Source organism: Gorilla gorilla, chromosome 4 (genome assembly GCF_029281585.2).
Source record: "Gorilla gorilla gorilla isolate KB3781 chromosome 4, NHGRI_mGorGor1-v2.1_pri, whole genome shotgun sequence".
Lineage (NCBI taxonomy): Eukaryota > Metazoa > Chordata > Mammalia > Primates > Hominidae > Gorilla > Gorilla gorilla.
In genome coordinates this window covers 30,099,649-30,117,026 of record NC_073228.2, presented here as the reverse complement: position 1 = coordinate 30,117,026, position 17,378 = coordinate 30,099,649, and the positions used below count along the sequence as shown (strand labels likewise).

Sequence of the window (17,378 nt, the reverse complement as noted above, 5' to 3'; positions counted from 1 at the left end):
TAAAGGAGTATCAATAATTTACTATACCTTCTTGGAGTTGTTTGGGAGAATGATTTTTAGCATTATTAGTCAGGAGCATTCGCCGTAGCAGGGCATCAGTCCCTGTGATTTCTTCTTCACAAATCCAGTCATCCACAATACATAAATGTGGGTAGTTAGTAGCAAGGAGACGTAGTAAAGCTGAATGCAACCCTTGAAAATTTACAGAAAATCAATTGGATTCTTCATGCTCAAACACCAGAAGCTTCCGCACCCCTCTCATTTTTATCAAGCCATCAGCCCACAAGGAAAGAGGGTTATGCTCTAAGTCAGTGTTTCTCAAAAAATGATTAGATGGCCGGGCGTGGTGGCTCACGCCTGTAATCCCAGCACTTTGGGAAGCCGAGGCGGGTGGATCACCTGAGGTCAGGAGTTCAAGACCAGCCTGGCCAACATGGCGAAACCCCGTATCTACTAAAAATACAAATATTAGCCGGGCGTGGTGTTGGGTGCCTGTAATCCCAGCTACTCAGGAGGCTAAGGCAGGAGAATCGCTTGAACCCAGGAGGTAGAAGTTGCAGTGAGCCAAGATCGCAACATTGCACTCCAGCCCAGGCAACGAGCAAAACTCCCGTTCAAAAATAAAAAAAGAATGATTAGAGCACCACCAGCACCATAAGCTTGGGAAGCTTGTTTCATGTGCAGAATAATGAATACCATCCCAGGTACTAGATCAGAAGCTCTAGAATGGAGGCCTACGAATGTGCACTTCTTGTGCATGCAAACTACAGTTTAAGAACTTCTTGACAGTCATTTGATCAAGGGAAACTGCTTAAATGAAGATCCTGAAGTAATGTGATAAACAGTGACGTGGGAACTACTACCTATAAAGAAAGCTTTCAACTTTCTTCCACCCCACCCAACATAACAGTCTCCTAAAGTTGTTTGACATAGCAATGGTTCAAGAGTTCAGGGTAGAGGAAAGAAAAGCAGGAGAAAAGAATGTCCATTTGGGGACTATCATATATGGTTTGGAAAAGGTCCTATTCAGAAATACTGATAGGCTTCTGTAGAGAACATGCCCTTTCCTCCAACCCTGTTGAGAATCATCGCTATAGATATGGTAAAATTAAAGTTGCCCACTTTGAATACCTGAAAGGTCTCGGGTACTTTATGTATGTTTTCTCATCTCTCCCTAACATTCATACAAAGTAAGCAATGCCTCCATTCTACTGTAAGGAACAAACAATGCTGAAAGACATTTATTAATATTAACAACCCTAAAGTCACACAGCCACATATGTCAGCCAAGAGAAGCAGTACTGATGATACCCACAATGGGGGGCATTTTTTCTTGGTTCAAGAAGTATTAAAGAAGACCAAAAGAAATGGGAAAACTTGTTACCAAATCAAAGCCTTATTTATAACATTTTACCTATACCACAGTTTGACTATTCATGACTATTATGTATAATGTTAATAATGAGAGGCCGCGTGCGGTGGCTCATGCCTGTAATCCCAGCACCTTGGGAGACTGAGGGGGATAGATCACTTGAGGCCAGGAGTTGGAGACCAGCCTGGCCAACATGGGGAAATCCTGTCTCTACTAAAAATACAAAAATTAGCCAGGCGTGGTGGCACACGCCTGTAATCCTGGCTACTTGGGAGGCTGAGGCACAAGAATTGCTTGAACCTGGGACGTGGAGGTTGCAGTGAGCCAAGATCATGCCATTGCACTCCAGCCTGGGTGACAGAGCAAGATGCTGTCTCAAAAAAAATTATGACACTATAAAAATGCCTATTTAGTTAATGAATTAACAAAGTACTACTATGCTAAGTGCTTCACACATAAGTACCTAATAAATATTGTTGCTACCATACTATTATCATCATAACAGTAAGACTACGCAGTAGTAGTAGGAATCAAAGTACTTTAGATCTAATTATCCTCTTATTATGCAAATCAAATGATACCACTGCTTTATCCCAGTAGGAACAATACGCAATTCCGTTCTCATAGAAACAGCTTAAAATTGATGTTTCTGTGTTTGAAAAGACATTGTAACAATCAAAAATGGCATTACTTTAACATTTAAATTTCTAAATGCATACAGGAGTATATATACAGTTAAAACTATACCCAACCATCACAAAAAAGACTGCTTACAAAAGTGTAAACTAATCAACATTTCATACTCTTTTCAATAAAGTATATCAATTGCCAAATGCTGTTAAAAATAACATTATTTTCTGGAAACAGATTATACAAAAAAGCCAGGCACGGTGTCTCACGCCTGTAATACTAACACTTTGGGAGGCTGAGTAGGGCTCTTCACTTGAGGTCAGGAGTTCGAGACTAGCCTAACCAACATGAAGAAACCACGTCTCTACTTAAAAAAAAAAAAAAAAAAAAGATTATACAAAGATATAAGTAAATAAATGCTGCAGACATCCGGTTAACGATGAGCAATGAAGGCTCATGTTTCTCCTTGAAACCAACCATAATAAAGAAAAAATTCCAGCCAGGCAGTGGCTCACGCCTGTAATCCTAGCACTTTGGGAGGCTGACGTGGGTGGATCACCTGAGGTCAGTTCAAGACCAGCCTGGCCAACATGGCGAAATGAGGTCTCCACTAAAAATACAAAAATTTAGCTGGGCATGGTAGCAGGAGCCTGTAGTCCCAGCTACTCGGGAGGCTGAGGCAGGAGAATCACTTGAATCTGGGAGAAGAGAGTTGAAGTGAGCCAAGATCGCACCACTGCACTCCAGCCTGTGAGATAAGAGCGAAACTCCGTCTCAAAAAAAAAAAAAAAAAAAGAAAAAGAAAATTCCAACTTAACAGAAAGAAAAACACCCACACTCAAACATTAAAGAGGTATTTAATTAAGAAAAATCTCTAGAAAATTAGCTGGGCGTGATGGCACAGGCCTGTAGTCCCCACTACTAGAGAGACTGAGGTAGGAGGATGTTTGAGCCCAGGAGTTTGAGTCTGCAGTTACCCACTGCACTCCAGCTTGGATAACGTAGTGAGACCCTTTCCCTAAAGAAAAAAAAAAAAAGAAAGAAAAATATCTAATTTCAAAAAACACTACAATATTTCTACTTAACAGGATTTATAGTAAAAATATTACAATATATCCATACTATGGATCATAAAACAATCAGAAACAGTAAGGCAGATCTACCTGTACTGATATGTAAAGATGTTCAAGACTCCAAGAAAAAAAACAAGCCTTAGATGAGGCAGGGGAGGCCGGGCATGGTGGCTCACTCCTGTAATTCCAGCACTTTGGGAGGCCGAGGTGGGCAGATCACTTGAGACCAGGAGTTCAAGACCAGCCTGGGCAACATAGTGAAACCCTGTCTCTACTAAAAATACATAAATTAGACAGGCATGGTGGCGCGCATGCCTGTAATCCCAGCTATTTGAGTGGCTGAGGCATGAGAATCACTTGAACCCAGGAGGTGGAGGTTACAGTGAGCCAAGATCATGCCACTGCACTCCAGCCTGGATGACAGAGTGAGCCACTGTCTCAAAAACAAAAACAAACAAACAAACAAAAGAGGTAGTGTACAATACTATTCAGAGTTAAAAAAAATTTTTTTTTTTTACTTCTGTTAAGTGTCTGTTAGGTTCAACCACAAGAACCTGCTGTTTCTGTAGCTCTAAATTAGCTGAATATCTGCAATTTCATACAGTTCAACCTACAGGAGAAAAAAGCCTGAAAATACATATCAACTGAAAATAGCTAGGGTTGCGTTTTAGGGGGCAGGGTGGTTTGCAATAACTGAAATAATAGATTTAGTGAGGGAGGCAAAGAGGAATTTCACTCTTGAACTGTTTGAATTTTTAACATTAAGCACCTATTACACTTCATAACATTATAAACAGAAAGGTTTTTTAACAATAAACTTTAGCAGTAAAAAGCAAAATAAAACATACCTCCCAACTCCTGCTGCAGCCCTTGAGCCTGTCGAATAAGGAATTTGATAGGAATCTGATCCATTAAAGAAGAAGAATATGATTTGGGCTTTCTTTGCATGGCAGCTATCAAAGATAAAAAGTGTAAAATAAATAAAATGTCCAGAAACAACAGAAATCTTAACCTTCAACCCAAATGAAAACAAAAACAAAGTCAAATTACTTTTAATGCAATTAACCTGTGAATATAGCATATAAAAGATGAAGAATCATTACGAAAACAAGTGGCTACACAGGAAGAACAAGAACATACCTGGAGCAAGATCTGGAAAATGTCCTGAAATTTAAAACTAGACAGAAGAAAATTCATAACAGGTTGAGAGAAGCCATGTGCAAAAGTGCCCTACACTAAAAGAACCAACAAGTGAGTCAAGATTTTCCAAAACCTAATGACAAGATCAAATGTGATCATGAACATACGGCCTAGAGCTTCATGATTCCAATGCATCTTATAAAAAGAAACTGTAATTTTATCTTTTTTTTTTTTTTTTTTGAGACAGAGTCTCACTCTTTTTGCCCAGGCTGGAGTGCAGTGGCATGATCTCAGCTCACTGCAACCTCCGCTTCCCGGGTTCAAGCGATTCTCCCGCCTCAGCCTCTCAAGTAGATTGGCTGAGATAACATGCATCCACCACCATGCCTGGCTAATTTTTGCATTTTTAGTAGAGACAGCATTTTGCAATGTTGGCCAGGCTGGTCTCTAATTCCTGAACTCAGGGGGATCTAGCCTGCCTCAGCCTCCCAAATTGCTGGGATTACAGGCGTGAGTCACTGGGCCCGGCCAATTTTTTTTTTTTTTTTTTGAGACAGAGTCTCACTCTGTCACCAGGCTGGAGTGCAGTGGCGTGATCTTGGCTCACTGCAACCTCTGCCTCCCAGGTTCAAGTGATTCTCCTGCCTCAGCCTCCTGAGTAGCTGGGATTACAAGCGCCCACCACCACGCCCATCTAATTTTTTGTATTATTAGTAAAGATGGGGTTTCACTGTGTTAGCCAGGATGGTCTCAATCTCCTGACCTCATGATCCACCCGCCTTGGCCTCCCAAACTGCTGGGATTACAGGCATGAGCCACAGTGAATTTTATCATATTATATACAATAGTGGTGACTAAATCTTTTTTTTTTCCCTGAGATGAGTCACTCTGTCACCCAGGCTGGTATGCAGTGGTTCAATCTTGGCTCACTGCAACCTCTGCCTCCTGGATTCAAACAATTCTTGTGCCTCAGCCTCCCAAGTAGCTGAGACTACAGGTGCCCGCCACCACGCCTAGCTAATGTTTGCATTTTTAGTAGAGGCGGGGTTTCGCCATGTTGGCCAGGCTGGTCTCAAACTCCTGACCTCAGGTGATCCACCAGCCCCAGCATTCCAAAGTACAGGCGTGAGCCATCATATCTGGCCTCTTTTTAAATTAAGTCAGGCAATACGAATTTGACTTCCTTCTCTCACAACTCCTACCCTCAACCAGCCATGTCCACCCTTTTTTTCTTCTAAGTCCATTTTAATTTCTGTACTTTTGCTGCTATCCTAATTCAGTGCCTACTCACCTTTTGTTTAAATATCTTCTATGGCCCACTTTCCCTGCCTCCAATTTAATCCATCCTTCAACCTGCGGCCATAGTCATCTTATTTAAATAGAGATTCGGCCACCTTCAGTGAATCCTCAGATCACACAGAGTAAAGGTCCTTGCCAGTCAATACTATCTTTCTCTCTCTCATCTCTACTGCATTCTATATGCCTGGCACCCAAAGCTCATTCCAAGGTACTTTCCCTTACACCACAGGAATATATGAGAATCTCAATCAGGGTGTTTGTAATTTCACAAAGGATGTACAATGTGTTTATTCTCTTACAAACTACAAACAGTAAAGCTCAACCATTTTTCTTTTATTAAGGACAAGAAGTATGTAAGTGCAAGTGTTAGAATAAAGGTTGAGAATCACTGTCTATATAGACCACATATATACCATATACTCTCATTTAGATATAATCTCCCTTTTAAGTTAATAAATTAGCATAGTTTTCCATACCAATCTTTTATGAATTAAGAAAAAATCAGAAGGCAGTTAAAACAATAGTTATAGGTTCCAGAAATAGACAAATCCTGGTTCCAATACTTATTACAATACTTAATACTAACTTAGGGAAGTTACTTAACTTCCTTGTGCCTCAGTGTTCTCCCCTGTAAAATAAACATAACCACACCTATCTCAGAATTGTTATGAGGGTTTACATGAGTTAACTATAAGACTAAACTAAGGCCAGGCAAAGTGGCTCACACCTGTAATCCCAGCACTTTGGGAGGCCAAGGTGGGTGGATGACTTGAGGTCAGAAGGTCGAGACCAGCCTCACCAACATGATAAAACCCATTCTCTACTAAAAATACAAAATTCAGTGGGGCGTGTTAGTGGGCACCTGTAATCCCAGCTACTCAGGAGTCCGAGGCAGGAGAATCACTGGAACCCGGGAGGCGGAGGTTGCAGTGAGCTGAGATCGTGCCACTGCACTCCAGCCTGGGCAACACAACAAGACTCTGTCTCAAAAAAAAAGACTAAACTATATGTGCACGATTAAAAAGCAAAAATTTATTTCAGGTTCCTAGATAGGAAGACTTAGTACTGCAAAGACGTAAATTCTCTCCAAATTAATCTATAAGTTTAACATAATTCTTATCAAAATCCCAACATAATTTTCATTTGTGAAATTTAACAAAATTATTATAAAGTTCACGGAAAAGATTAAATATGTGAGAATATACAGAAATTCCAAACAAGAACTGTATCAAAGACACAGAAAATGTCAAAACATAAAAAAGAAAATCCAGGCCGGGTGTGATGGCTCACACCTGTAATCCCAGCACTTTGAGAGGCTGAGGTGTGTGGATCACTTGAGGTCAGGAGTTCGAGACCAGCCTGGCCAGTATGATGAAACTCCATCTCTACTACAAATACAAAAATTAGCCAGGAATGTGGTACGCACCTGTAATCCCAGCTATTCAGGAGGCTGAAGCAGAAGAATCGTTTGAACCCGAGAGGCGGAGGTTGCAGTGAGCCAAGATCGCACCACTGCATTCCAGCCTGGGTGACAGAGTGAGATTTTGTCTCAAAAACAAAAGAAAAACAAATTAAAAACTACACGCAAAGGTCAGGAGGATCACTCACACCTGCAATCCCAGCACTTCGGGAGGCCAAGCCAGGAGGACTGCTCGAGCCCAGGAGTTTGAGATCAGCCTGGCAACATGGCAAATCCCATCTCTACAAAAAATAAAATCAGCCAGGCATGGTGGTGTCCACCTGTGGTCCCAACTACATGGGAGGCTGAGGCAGGGATCCCTTGAGCCCAAGAGATCAAGGCTACACTGAGCCATGTTCATGCCACTGCACTCCAGCCTGGGTGACAGAGTGAGACCCTGTCTCAAAAAATAAATAGATGAAATGAACTACACACATGTAGGAAGTATAAACACAGGTAAACCTTCTTTTTCAAATACAGGAAAAGATACCACTTTATAATGATATCATGCATGCTAAATCTGACCTTCTGATATTATGTGAAGTAACTAAGTTTCAAAGCCCATTTCAGTGACATTCTCTGTGTGCGTGTGTGCGTGCGTGCGTGTGTGTGTGTGTGTGTGGAGATGGGCATCTTGCTGTTTTCCAGGCTGGTGTCAAACTCTGAGCACAAGTGACCATCCCATCTCAGCCTCCCAAAGTACCAAAGTACTGAGATTACAGGGAATGAGCTACCATACCCAGCCCAATGTTAACGGCAAAACGAAACTCTTCGGCAAGGCGCAGTGGCTCACGCCTGTAATCCCAGCACTTTGAGAGGCCGAGGCGGGCGGATCACGAGGTTAGGAGATGGAGACCATCCTGGCTAACATGGTGAAACCCCATCTTTACTAAAAATACAAAAAAATTAGCCAGGCGTGGTAGCGGGCGCCTGTAGTCCCAGCTACGCCGGAGGCTGAGGCAGGAGAATGGCGTGAACTCAGGAGGTAGAGCTTGCAGTGAGCCAAGATCACGCCACTGCACTCTAGGCTGGGCAACAGAGCAAGACTGTCAAAAACAAAAAACAAAAAACAAAAACAAAAACAAAACAAAAAAAAAATGAAACTCTTCTACTTTTTTTTTTTTTTTTGAGACACAGTCTCACTCTGTCCACCAGGCTGGAGTGCAGTGGCGCAATCTCAGCTCACTGCAACTTCCACCTCTGGGTTCAAGGGATTCTCCTGCCTCAACCTCCTGAGTAGCTGGGATTACAGGCATGAGCCACCACACCTGGCTAATTTTTGTATTTTTAGTAGAGACGGGGTTTCGCCATGTTGACCAGGCTGGTCTCGAACTCCTGACCTCAGGTGATCCGCCCACCTTGGCCTCCCGAAGTGCTAGGATTACATGTGTAAGCCACCTCGTCTGGCCTTTTCTATTGTTTTTGATTAGGTTGTTACTCTTTACACTAATGGAAGGAAGACCGGGCAAAGACTCAAATTAAGAGAAAAAAATTCAGTTACAGCTCCATCAGGTGTTAAATTTATATTTAGTGAACAAGACCTACACAACTGTTAAAATACAGGCAATTCTGTTATCTATTAATTTAGCCTCTGATAAGGAGGACTGGGCCATAAATCGTGGTTACATACCCCAACATACATGATTTATGTATCAAGTATACAATGCCCACATTGCAAAGATTATAAAATGATACTAGAGTTTATTAAAATATTGCCCTTATCAAAGAACAGTTTGGAAAGTAACAAAATACAAGCTAATAAAATAAACTACCACTAGAACCACTCCTCTACGTACAACTTACCTAAAGTCTTCGTGTTTGCTAGAAGAGCCTCTTCATAAGACAGTATATAGTAGAGCACCAAAAGCTGTGCTGTGATACTGAAACGCTGATTAAGGCGGATGTTGTCACCCTGGAGGTAACATTACAAATACTCTGAAATACTCTGAATTTCATGAGTGCTTTTTTTTTTCTTGATAGTAAAAGAATCAAAATAGACTATTCAGCATTGCTGCTCCTAACTCAGGTAAAACAGGAGAAATGCTGCTGTGTGTGTATTAAACTCAAAAAAAAAACATGAAATCTGAGATGGCATGAGAGATGAAAGGCAACATGCTTAAGTGGTCTTTAAGATAAGACAAAGAAAAGACTTCAGCTACTACTCAATAGCAAACCCATCAGGCTGCTTCTGAAAGACAGGAGTCCCAAGTATTATATGAAATTACCATGAAAAAAGTAACTCCTAAATAAGACATTGTATACTTAAATATATTTGTGAAAAATGCAACTGTTTTTCCCTTCTAACAAACTGGGGAAAAAATACTTTCATCAAATTTTCCCTGAATGAGCCAGGAGCAGTGGCTCATACCTGTAATCCCAGCACTTTGGGAGGCCGAGGCAGGCAGATCACCTGAGGTCAGGAGTTGGAGACCAGCTGGTCCACATAGTAAAACCCTGTCTCTACTAAAAATATAAAAATTAGCCAGGCGTGGTGGCAGGTGCCTGTAATCCCTGCTACTCGAGAGGCTGAGGCATGAGAATCACTTGAACCCAGGAGGCAGAGTTTGCAGTAAGCTGAGATCGTGTCACTGCACTCCAGTCGGGGCAACAGAGTGAGACTCTGTCTCAAAACAGAAAAAAAAAATAAAAATAAAAATAAAAATCCCCCTAAATGAATGTAGGTATATCTTAGATTCCCAGGATGCTAAACAAACCTATGCTGAATATCTTGAAATCCCACACAGTACTTGATCAAATACACAATCTCCAGGGAACCCATTAGACTTTAAAGTGAAACTTAAAAAAAAAAAAAAAATTACTGGCCAGGCGCAGTGGCTCACACCTGTAATCCCAGCACTTTGGGAGGCCAAGGCAGGAGGATCACTTGAGGTCAGGAGTTCGAGACCAGCCTACTCAGGAGGCTGAAGCAGGAGAATCACTTGAACCCAGGAAGCGGAGGTTGTAGTGAGCTGAGACTGCCCATTGCACTCCAGCCTGGGTGTCACAGCAAGACTCCAGTCTCAAAAAAAAAAAAAAAAAGGCCAGGTACAGTGACTCACACCTGTAATCCCAGCACTTTGGGAGGCTGAGGCAGGTAGATCACCTGAGGTCAGGAGTTCGAGATCAGCCTGGCCAACATGGTGAAACCCTGTCTCTACTAAAAATACAAAACATTAGCCAGGCGTTGTGGCAGGCGCCTGCAATCCTAGCTACTCGAGAGACTGAGGCAGGAGAATCACTTGAACCCGGCAGACAGAGGTTGCAGGGAGGAGGTTGCAGTGAGCCGAGATCGCGCCACTGCACTCCAGCCTGGGCAACAAGAGTGAAACTCCATCTCAAAAAAAAAAAAAAAAATTCTTACACAAGTGCCTGTTTAGCAAACTACTTGGAACTAATACCATTCTTTTAATTTTTACAGGTGATCTAAGGAAATTTAATCTAATTTTAAATTCAGAACTACCTACAAGTCCTCTGATAGGAAAACAAAAATATGGGTTAAGTAAGAAGAACTAAAAGAAAAATAAGTTAATAGATATAAAAGAAACACTATTTTACCCCAATGACTCCTTGGAAAATATTGAGTATCTCCTGTTCTGTGACTGGCTGATTTGTGGCTTCTGGATTAGATTTCGACGCAGGAGTAAGTATAGAATTTATGTACACATCAATCAAAGGAAGTAATTGAGGATGAAGTGGAGTAGAGGTTTCACACAGCTGTCTATAAATCCAATCCTAAGAAAGAATGTTATAGACACTGAATTAATTGTGGCAAAAAGAAAAACCAAGCAAAATTATAAAAGTACATACAGTTTTACATGAATTATGAATCAGTAAAACTCACTATTAACTTTTGGCAGTTCCAAATATATTAGTATCATAACTGCCTTTGATTTTAAAATATGAACTACCTTTATATCTGTATCATCTTAGGTGCACCCTCCACTAGAAGCTTGCCTTTCGGTTTAATCTATTCGTTTTTAAGTAGTGGGAAAAACATTTTAAGTCCCTACCATATCTGTATTTAGAGCACCATGTGTGTCGTCATGGGAGAGCTCACATTAGATAGGAATTTGGAGAGAGAGAGATAGGTCCTTCACAGCAAACCCTCAGATAGACTAAGAAAATGTCTCTGACAAGCACTTACAGGAGACTATCACTTAACTATCATTGGATGGAGGACATGTAAAATGTTGGGTGTGCATGTGAACTCTTAATTCTTAGCTATTTTACTTGCTAAATATATAAAGCAGAAGATGCAATCTGGCTGGAAAATAATCTCACTAAATCACAAAAAACAAGCGACAATTAAAAGTGATATATCATGCATATATTATTCACTGTTCTTTGTAAATATCTGAAAAAGTTTCAGTCTACTTTACCTCCTGGGTCTTAAGACCTTCTCTTTAGAGGGCCTTTTAACTTGTTAGATATAGCCAACTAAGACAAATCAAAACATGTCAAAATTCTAAGTTAGGTGTGAGGTGTCCTTATGACAAATCAACAAATACTAGTCATGGCAACTTCCCCAATTTGTAAAACAAAACCAGGCCCACTGCAGTGGCTCACGCCTGTAATCCCAACACTTCGGGAGGCCGAAGTAGGAGAATTGCTTGAGACCAGGAGTTCAAGACCAGACCAGCCTGGGCAAAATAGCGAGACCCTGTCTCTAAAAAAAAACACTTTTTAAAGCCAGGTATGAGGCCAGGCACGGTGGTTCATGCCTGTAATCCCAGCACTTTGGGAGGCCGAGGTGGGTGGATCACGTGAGGTCAGGAGTTTGAGACCAGCCTGGCCAACATGGTGAAACCCTGTCTCTACTAAAAATTAAAAAAAAAAAAAAAAAAAAAAAAACATTAGCCAGGCGTGGTAACAGGAGCCTGTAACACCAGCTACTCAGGAGGCAGAAGCAGGGGAATCACTTGAACCCAGGAGGCGGAGGTTGCAGTGAGCTGAGATAGCACCACTGCACTCCAGCTTGGGCAACAGAGTGAGACTCCATCTCAAAAAAAAAAAAAAAAAAAAAAAAAGCCAGGAGTGGTGGCTCGCACCTGTAGTTCCAGCTACTTAGGAGGCTGTGGCAGGAGGACTGCTTGAGCCCAGGAGTTTGAGGTTACAGTGAGCTATGACAGCCTGGGCGACAGAGTGAGACCCTGTCTTTAAAATTAAAAAAAAAAATTAGAAAATGGCAGTTTCTAAGTTTTAATAAAATAGCCATGTGCCACTATTGATAATTTAAATGGAGTATTATGCATTTTGAAAATCTTACATTGTTTTAAAAATCTGAAATTACTGTATAATTATATAATTATAATTACTATCCCTAATTACTATACTTATATAAATGACTAGTAACTTAGCTTTATACCACACATTTCCTACACAAAACCCACAATAAAGGCCTACAAACTGAAATACAACTGGGGAGAAAGCATTAATTTAGGTTGTTCTTTGAAATATAAATGTAGGCCAGGCACAGTGGCTCACGCCTGTAATCCCAGCACTTTGGGAGGTTGAGACAGGCATATCACTTGAGGTCAGGAGTTCGACACCAGCTAGCCAACATGGTGAAACCCTGTCTCTACTAAAAATACAAAAATTAGCCGGGCGTGGTGGCACACACCTGTAGTCCCAGCTACCTGGGAGGTTGAGGCAGGAGAATCACTTTAACCCAGGAGGCAGAGGTTACAGTGAGCCAAGACTGCACCACTGCACTCCAGCCTGGGTGACTGAGCAAGACTCCATCTCAAAAGAAAATATATATATATATAAAAATGTAGGGGCATGCTTTTATTTTGTTTTATTTGTAGGGGCATACTTTTATTGACACTTTGTGCTTGGTAAAGGAACGGCTCCTGAGAAGCTGGTAAATACAATGAATAGGCAAAAATCCAGTAATGTTGGCACTCAGGTTGCTGGTGACAGGGACCCGAACTGCATGAGCTGTGACAACCTAAAAGGGAAAAATAGCATTAGTAATATAATAGAACTAAATATAAAATTATTTTGAAAGAGAGATTAGTAAGTAGACTGTCAACACCTAATACAAGTGTGGTCCCTAGAAATGAATGATGAAAATAAATTATTACATGTTTTAATTGTCTTTGAATGCTGAAGAAATGTACATTTAGGGATTTATATAATTCCCTAATTTTTTGTTTATAAACATAGATACATACACAGTGGTGTGATAAGGTAAAAAAATAAAATAAAATTTTGAAGCATACAATCTGGGCTCAATGACTTTGAAGAAGAAGTCATTTATCTTCTGAATCTTTTTCACATCTACAAAACGGGACACTGCCATACCTGCCTCAAAGCATTGTTATGGGGGGAAAATATTCTTTTTGGAAAAACATCATATGAACTATAAAGCACCACATAAATATAAACAGAAATATTTATTCTCAATATGTCATGCATAGGCTCTAATCGTCTTTTAAAGACCCTCTTCAAAGCTGTCTTCCAATTGGTTCAAATTTAAAGACAAAAAATAACTTATGATTCTCCCACATGCTGTGTGACTACTTGTAATTCAGGAGTATATGTGCATATGCGTGTTGAGGGTGGGAGGGATAGTAAAATATAGAAATAAAGATATTAATAGCCACAAAAAAGCAACAACTGGCCAGGTGCAGTGGCTCACGCCTGTAACCCCAGCACTCTGGGAGGCTGAGGTGGATGGATCACCTGAGGTCAGGAGTTCAAGACCAGCCTGGTCAACATGGTAAAACCCCATCTCTACTGAAAATACAAAAATTAGGCGTGGTGGTGTGCATCTCTAATCCTAGCTACTTGGGAGGCTGAGGCAGGAGAATTGCTCCAACCCAGGAGGCAGAGGTTGCAGTAAGCTATGATCATACCACTGTATACTAGCCTGGGTGACAGAGTGAGATTAAAAAAAAAAAGAAATGAAAAAAATCCTTACGCTTATCCATGGACAAAAGTGCTAAGGCTAAAGAAGAACATGTTAAGTATAAGAAATTTAGACTCTAGCCTGTAATCTAGTTAGAAATGAATTTTACAGCCTAAAGGTTTAAATAGGACTTCATTTTATCTTTCTCCAGACACATTAAAACAATTACCCCTTGAGATGCCCTACCAGCAACATCTAAGAGTATTCTCCTAAGTATCTACTCAAAGTCTCCAAAAATACATAAATTCAAAAGATGTTTTGGTATGTTATGACTAGTTTTAAAAGTGTATTTTAAATGGATTATTCTTTAAGAAAGTTTCAAAGATGAAATAAATCATCATGAGTTTAAAAAGAAAAAAGACCATATTATTTTCTTAAGGTAAGACACACAAGTTTTCTCCCAAAGAATATTGTAAAAGAAAGTTAAATAAGTACCTAAGAATAAAAAGAAATACCTGCTCAGTAAAAATTTCCTGTGTGAAGATTGTCTTCATCCTGCTCAAGGAGCTTGGCTTAATTACAATCTAAAATTACCAAAAGAATTCCAAAAGCATGTAAAAATATATGAAACACAATTTATTCTAGGGAACTTATCTAAAATGGCTGTGATACACATAAATGTTCAAATGTTCAAGTACTCTACTCTGTTTTAGAAGTGCTTCCCCAAACCCAACATTAAAGTGTTAATACTCAAAAACAGAACCAATATAAAAAGCACTTAATAAATACTATTATTGGCATTTTCAGTCGGTTGGGGGAAACAGATTATTTACTACGTGGAGCTAGGATAGCTGCCCCTCTGTGAGGCCAAGAGAAATATGTGTGTGTGTGTATGTGTGTGTCTGTGTCTGTATATACACACATATACACACACAAATATATGTATATATGTATATATACAGATAGACACACATACACTTTTTGCACATATCACACCATACACTAAAAGAAACTCCAAGTAGATTAAAACGTTCAAATGTAAAACATGAAACCACCAAAAAAAACTAGAAGAAAATATAAGTGACCACTTAAATAAACCCAAGAAAGGAAAACATTTCTAAGCATAAGAGCAAAATAGAAAACACAAAAAGAACATTTACAGCCAGGTGCGGTGGTTCACGCCTGTAATCCCAGCACTTTGGGAGGCCGAGGCGGGCAGATCACAAGGTCAGGAGATCGAGACCATCCTGGCTAACACAGTGAAACCCCATCTCTACTAAAAATACAAAAATTAGCCGGGCGTGGCGGCATGTGCCTGTAGTCCCAGCTGCTGGGGAGGATGAGGCAGGAGAATGGCATGAACCTGGGAGACGGAGCTTGCAGTGAGCCGAGATCACACCACTGCACTCTAGCCTGGGCGACAGAGCAAGACTCCGTCTCAAAAAAAAAAAAAAAAACATTTAATATACTACATAAAAATAATAATGATAATAATTTCCACATGGCAAAGTTAAATGGCAAAAAATACTGGAAAAAGTCAATTATAACATATTGAACTCTCCACTTTTAAAGATACTATAAGATATGTCACTGATTTAATATTACAGTAGCTTTTCAAGGAAAAAGTAGGAGCTGGAACACTACCACTTTCATATTACATGTCAACTGTAAAATGAATCCCAATTTCAATATTGGGTAAAATATACGTCTTGAAATATATGAAGTAAGATGTATAAGGCATAATGGCATATCTTTCCTTTTGAATCAGTGAAAGAAAAAAATAAATCAAAGTCCCTACAGGAAAATTAGGATACTGATAAGCTTTTCACAAAAGAAATAAACAAGCCAAAACACATAAATTTTAAATACTAAGTTTCACTAGTAATCAAAGAAATTCAAACTAAGTGATACCACTGTTCATCAACCAAATTTGCAAAGATTAAAAAAAAATAGTAATGCTCAGTCATGTTGAAAGTTTAGAAAAACAGTAGTTCTTACTAATGATAACAGTTAAACTGATACAATCTTTCGAAAAGATAATCTGACAGTACTCACGAAACACCTTAACATAGTCATACACTTTTCCTTAGCAACTACCTTCTAGAAATTTATCCTAAGAAAATAATCCAACAGGTGTATGAAGAGATACATGTGGGTGCCTACGTGTGTATTTACATAAACAAGGATATTCCTCTAAGCATTATACAGAAACTAGAAAATCTACATGGGAAATAATAAGGGACCTATTAAGAAGATCAAACAATAGACTATAAGACAAGGCAGTCATTAAAAATTATACTGTATTATAATATTTATTGATATGAGTAAATGCTCATCATATATTAATTTTTTTAAATCACCAAATATGTACGTCACTTTAAAGAAAGAACAGACATCAGAATATTAATAGTAGTATACTAGGTATCTCTGAATCATGGAATTATAAGATATCTTTCCCTTTTCTGTGCTTTCCAAGGTTTTTGCATGAGTATCTATTATTTTAGTAAATACAGGTTTCAAAATGCATTTTTCTAAGCGCTCTTGATAAAACTTCTATTAAACAATTAAAATTACTTAAATGAAAACAATCTATTTACACTACAACAAAAATGTCCAGCTTAGAAACACCTTTCTTTTTTTTTTAGAAAGAAGTTAAAAGAAAATTACCTTCATCCCCAAAGTGGAACAGACCAAGTCAATGATAGCACTAAGCTGGTTGCTGTGAAAGTACATAGCCACCAATAATAACATCTCCCCAAAAGAAGCAGAGACGCCTGAAGTACTGTCAAAACAAAATAGGAAATATGAATTTTCCAGAGAGAGAAGAAGAAAAGCTTTCTCAACTAACTAAATCAAATTATCTTACCTCTCAAAATACGCTTCTTCTTTTATCATCCAACTTAGCCACACCACCATCAGCTGCTCCTGTTCAGGTGTACTATATAAAATATACCAGAATGTCACTGGTTTAAATTAGATATACTAGCACATGAATAAAAAGCATTCTGAAGTTATTTTTGGTAGAAATTATTTTTCCTGCCCTATTTTCAAGTATCAAGTCAAATTAAAGGCTTGCTGAATTGGGCCATTAATTGTCATTGAGGTATGAAGTAATTCTAGAGCTCAAGAATGAGGACCCTTTGCTTTTTTTCATGGATCTTCTCTCAAAGTCTTAGTTACTGCCTTCACAGGTTGGAAAGAGTAAGATTCCTCACATTCCTTAGAAAACAAAGGCCCCTTGGGATTAACCTGTTAAAACAACTACACAACAGCTGATATTTCATATAGAAAAAAATCTAGTGTTAACACTTAAGCATCAAAATATCACAAACTGAGTGCCAAACAGTAATGAGCAGTCCATCTTCTGGAAAAATGAAATTTAATTTATAGAAACCTTATGAGTAGATCTCAAAGTTACAGAGAAATAAACGATCACTAATCATGGGAAAAAAGGCAGTCACAGGCTTACCAGATATGAAAAATGGCTATAAAAATACGACTTTTCTTTGAGACAATGTCTTGCTCTGTCGCCCAGGCTGGAGTGCAGTGGTG

The 17,378-nt window shown here is 39.4% G+C and overlaps 1 protein-coding gene across 3 annotated transcripts in view; it reads right to left on the bottom strand.

Annotated features, from left to right (window-relative positions):
- The window catches only part of INTS2 (integrator complex subunit 2), a 62,537-nt gene that overhangs the window by 15,562 nt on the left and 29,597 nt on the right, over positions 1 to 17,378 (bottom strand). For all 3 annotated transcript variants that reach the window (XM_031011711.3, XM_031011712.3, XM_063706216.1), the window contains exons 10-17: positions 16,693 to 16,764; positions 16,494 to 16,608; positions 14,342 to 14,410; positions 12,789 to 12,923; positions 10,529 to 10,705; positions 8,777 to 8,885; positions 3,924 to 4,028; positions 28 to 192 (exon numbers count right to left, since the gene is read on the bottom strand). In XM_031011711.3, coding sequence (XP_030867571.1) covers positions 28 to 192; positions 3,924 to 4,028; positions 8,777 to 8,885; positions 10,529 to 10,705; positions 12,789 to 12,923; positions 14,342 to 14,410; positions 16,494 to 16,608; positions 16,693 to 16,764 — 947 coding nt within the window. The remainder of the gene's footprint in view (positions 1 to 27; positions 193 to 3,923; positions 4,029 to 8,776; positions 8,886 to 10,528; positions 10,706 to 12,788; positions 12,924 to 14,341; positions 14,411 to 16,493; positions 16,609 to 16,692; positions 16,765 to 17,378) is intronic.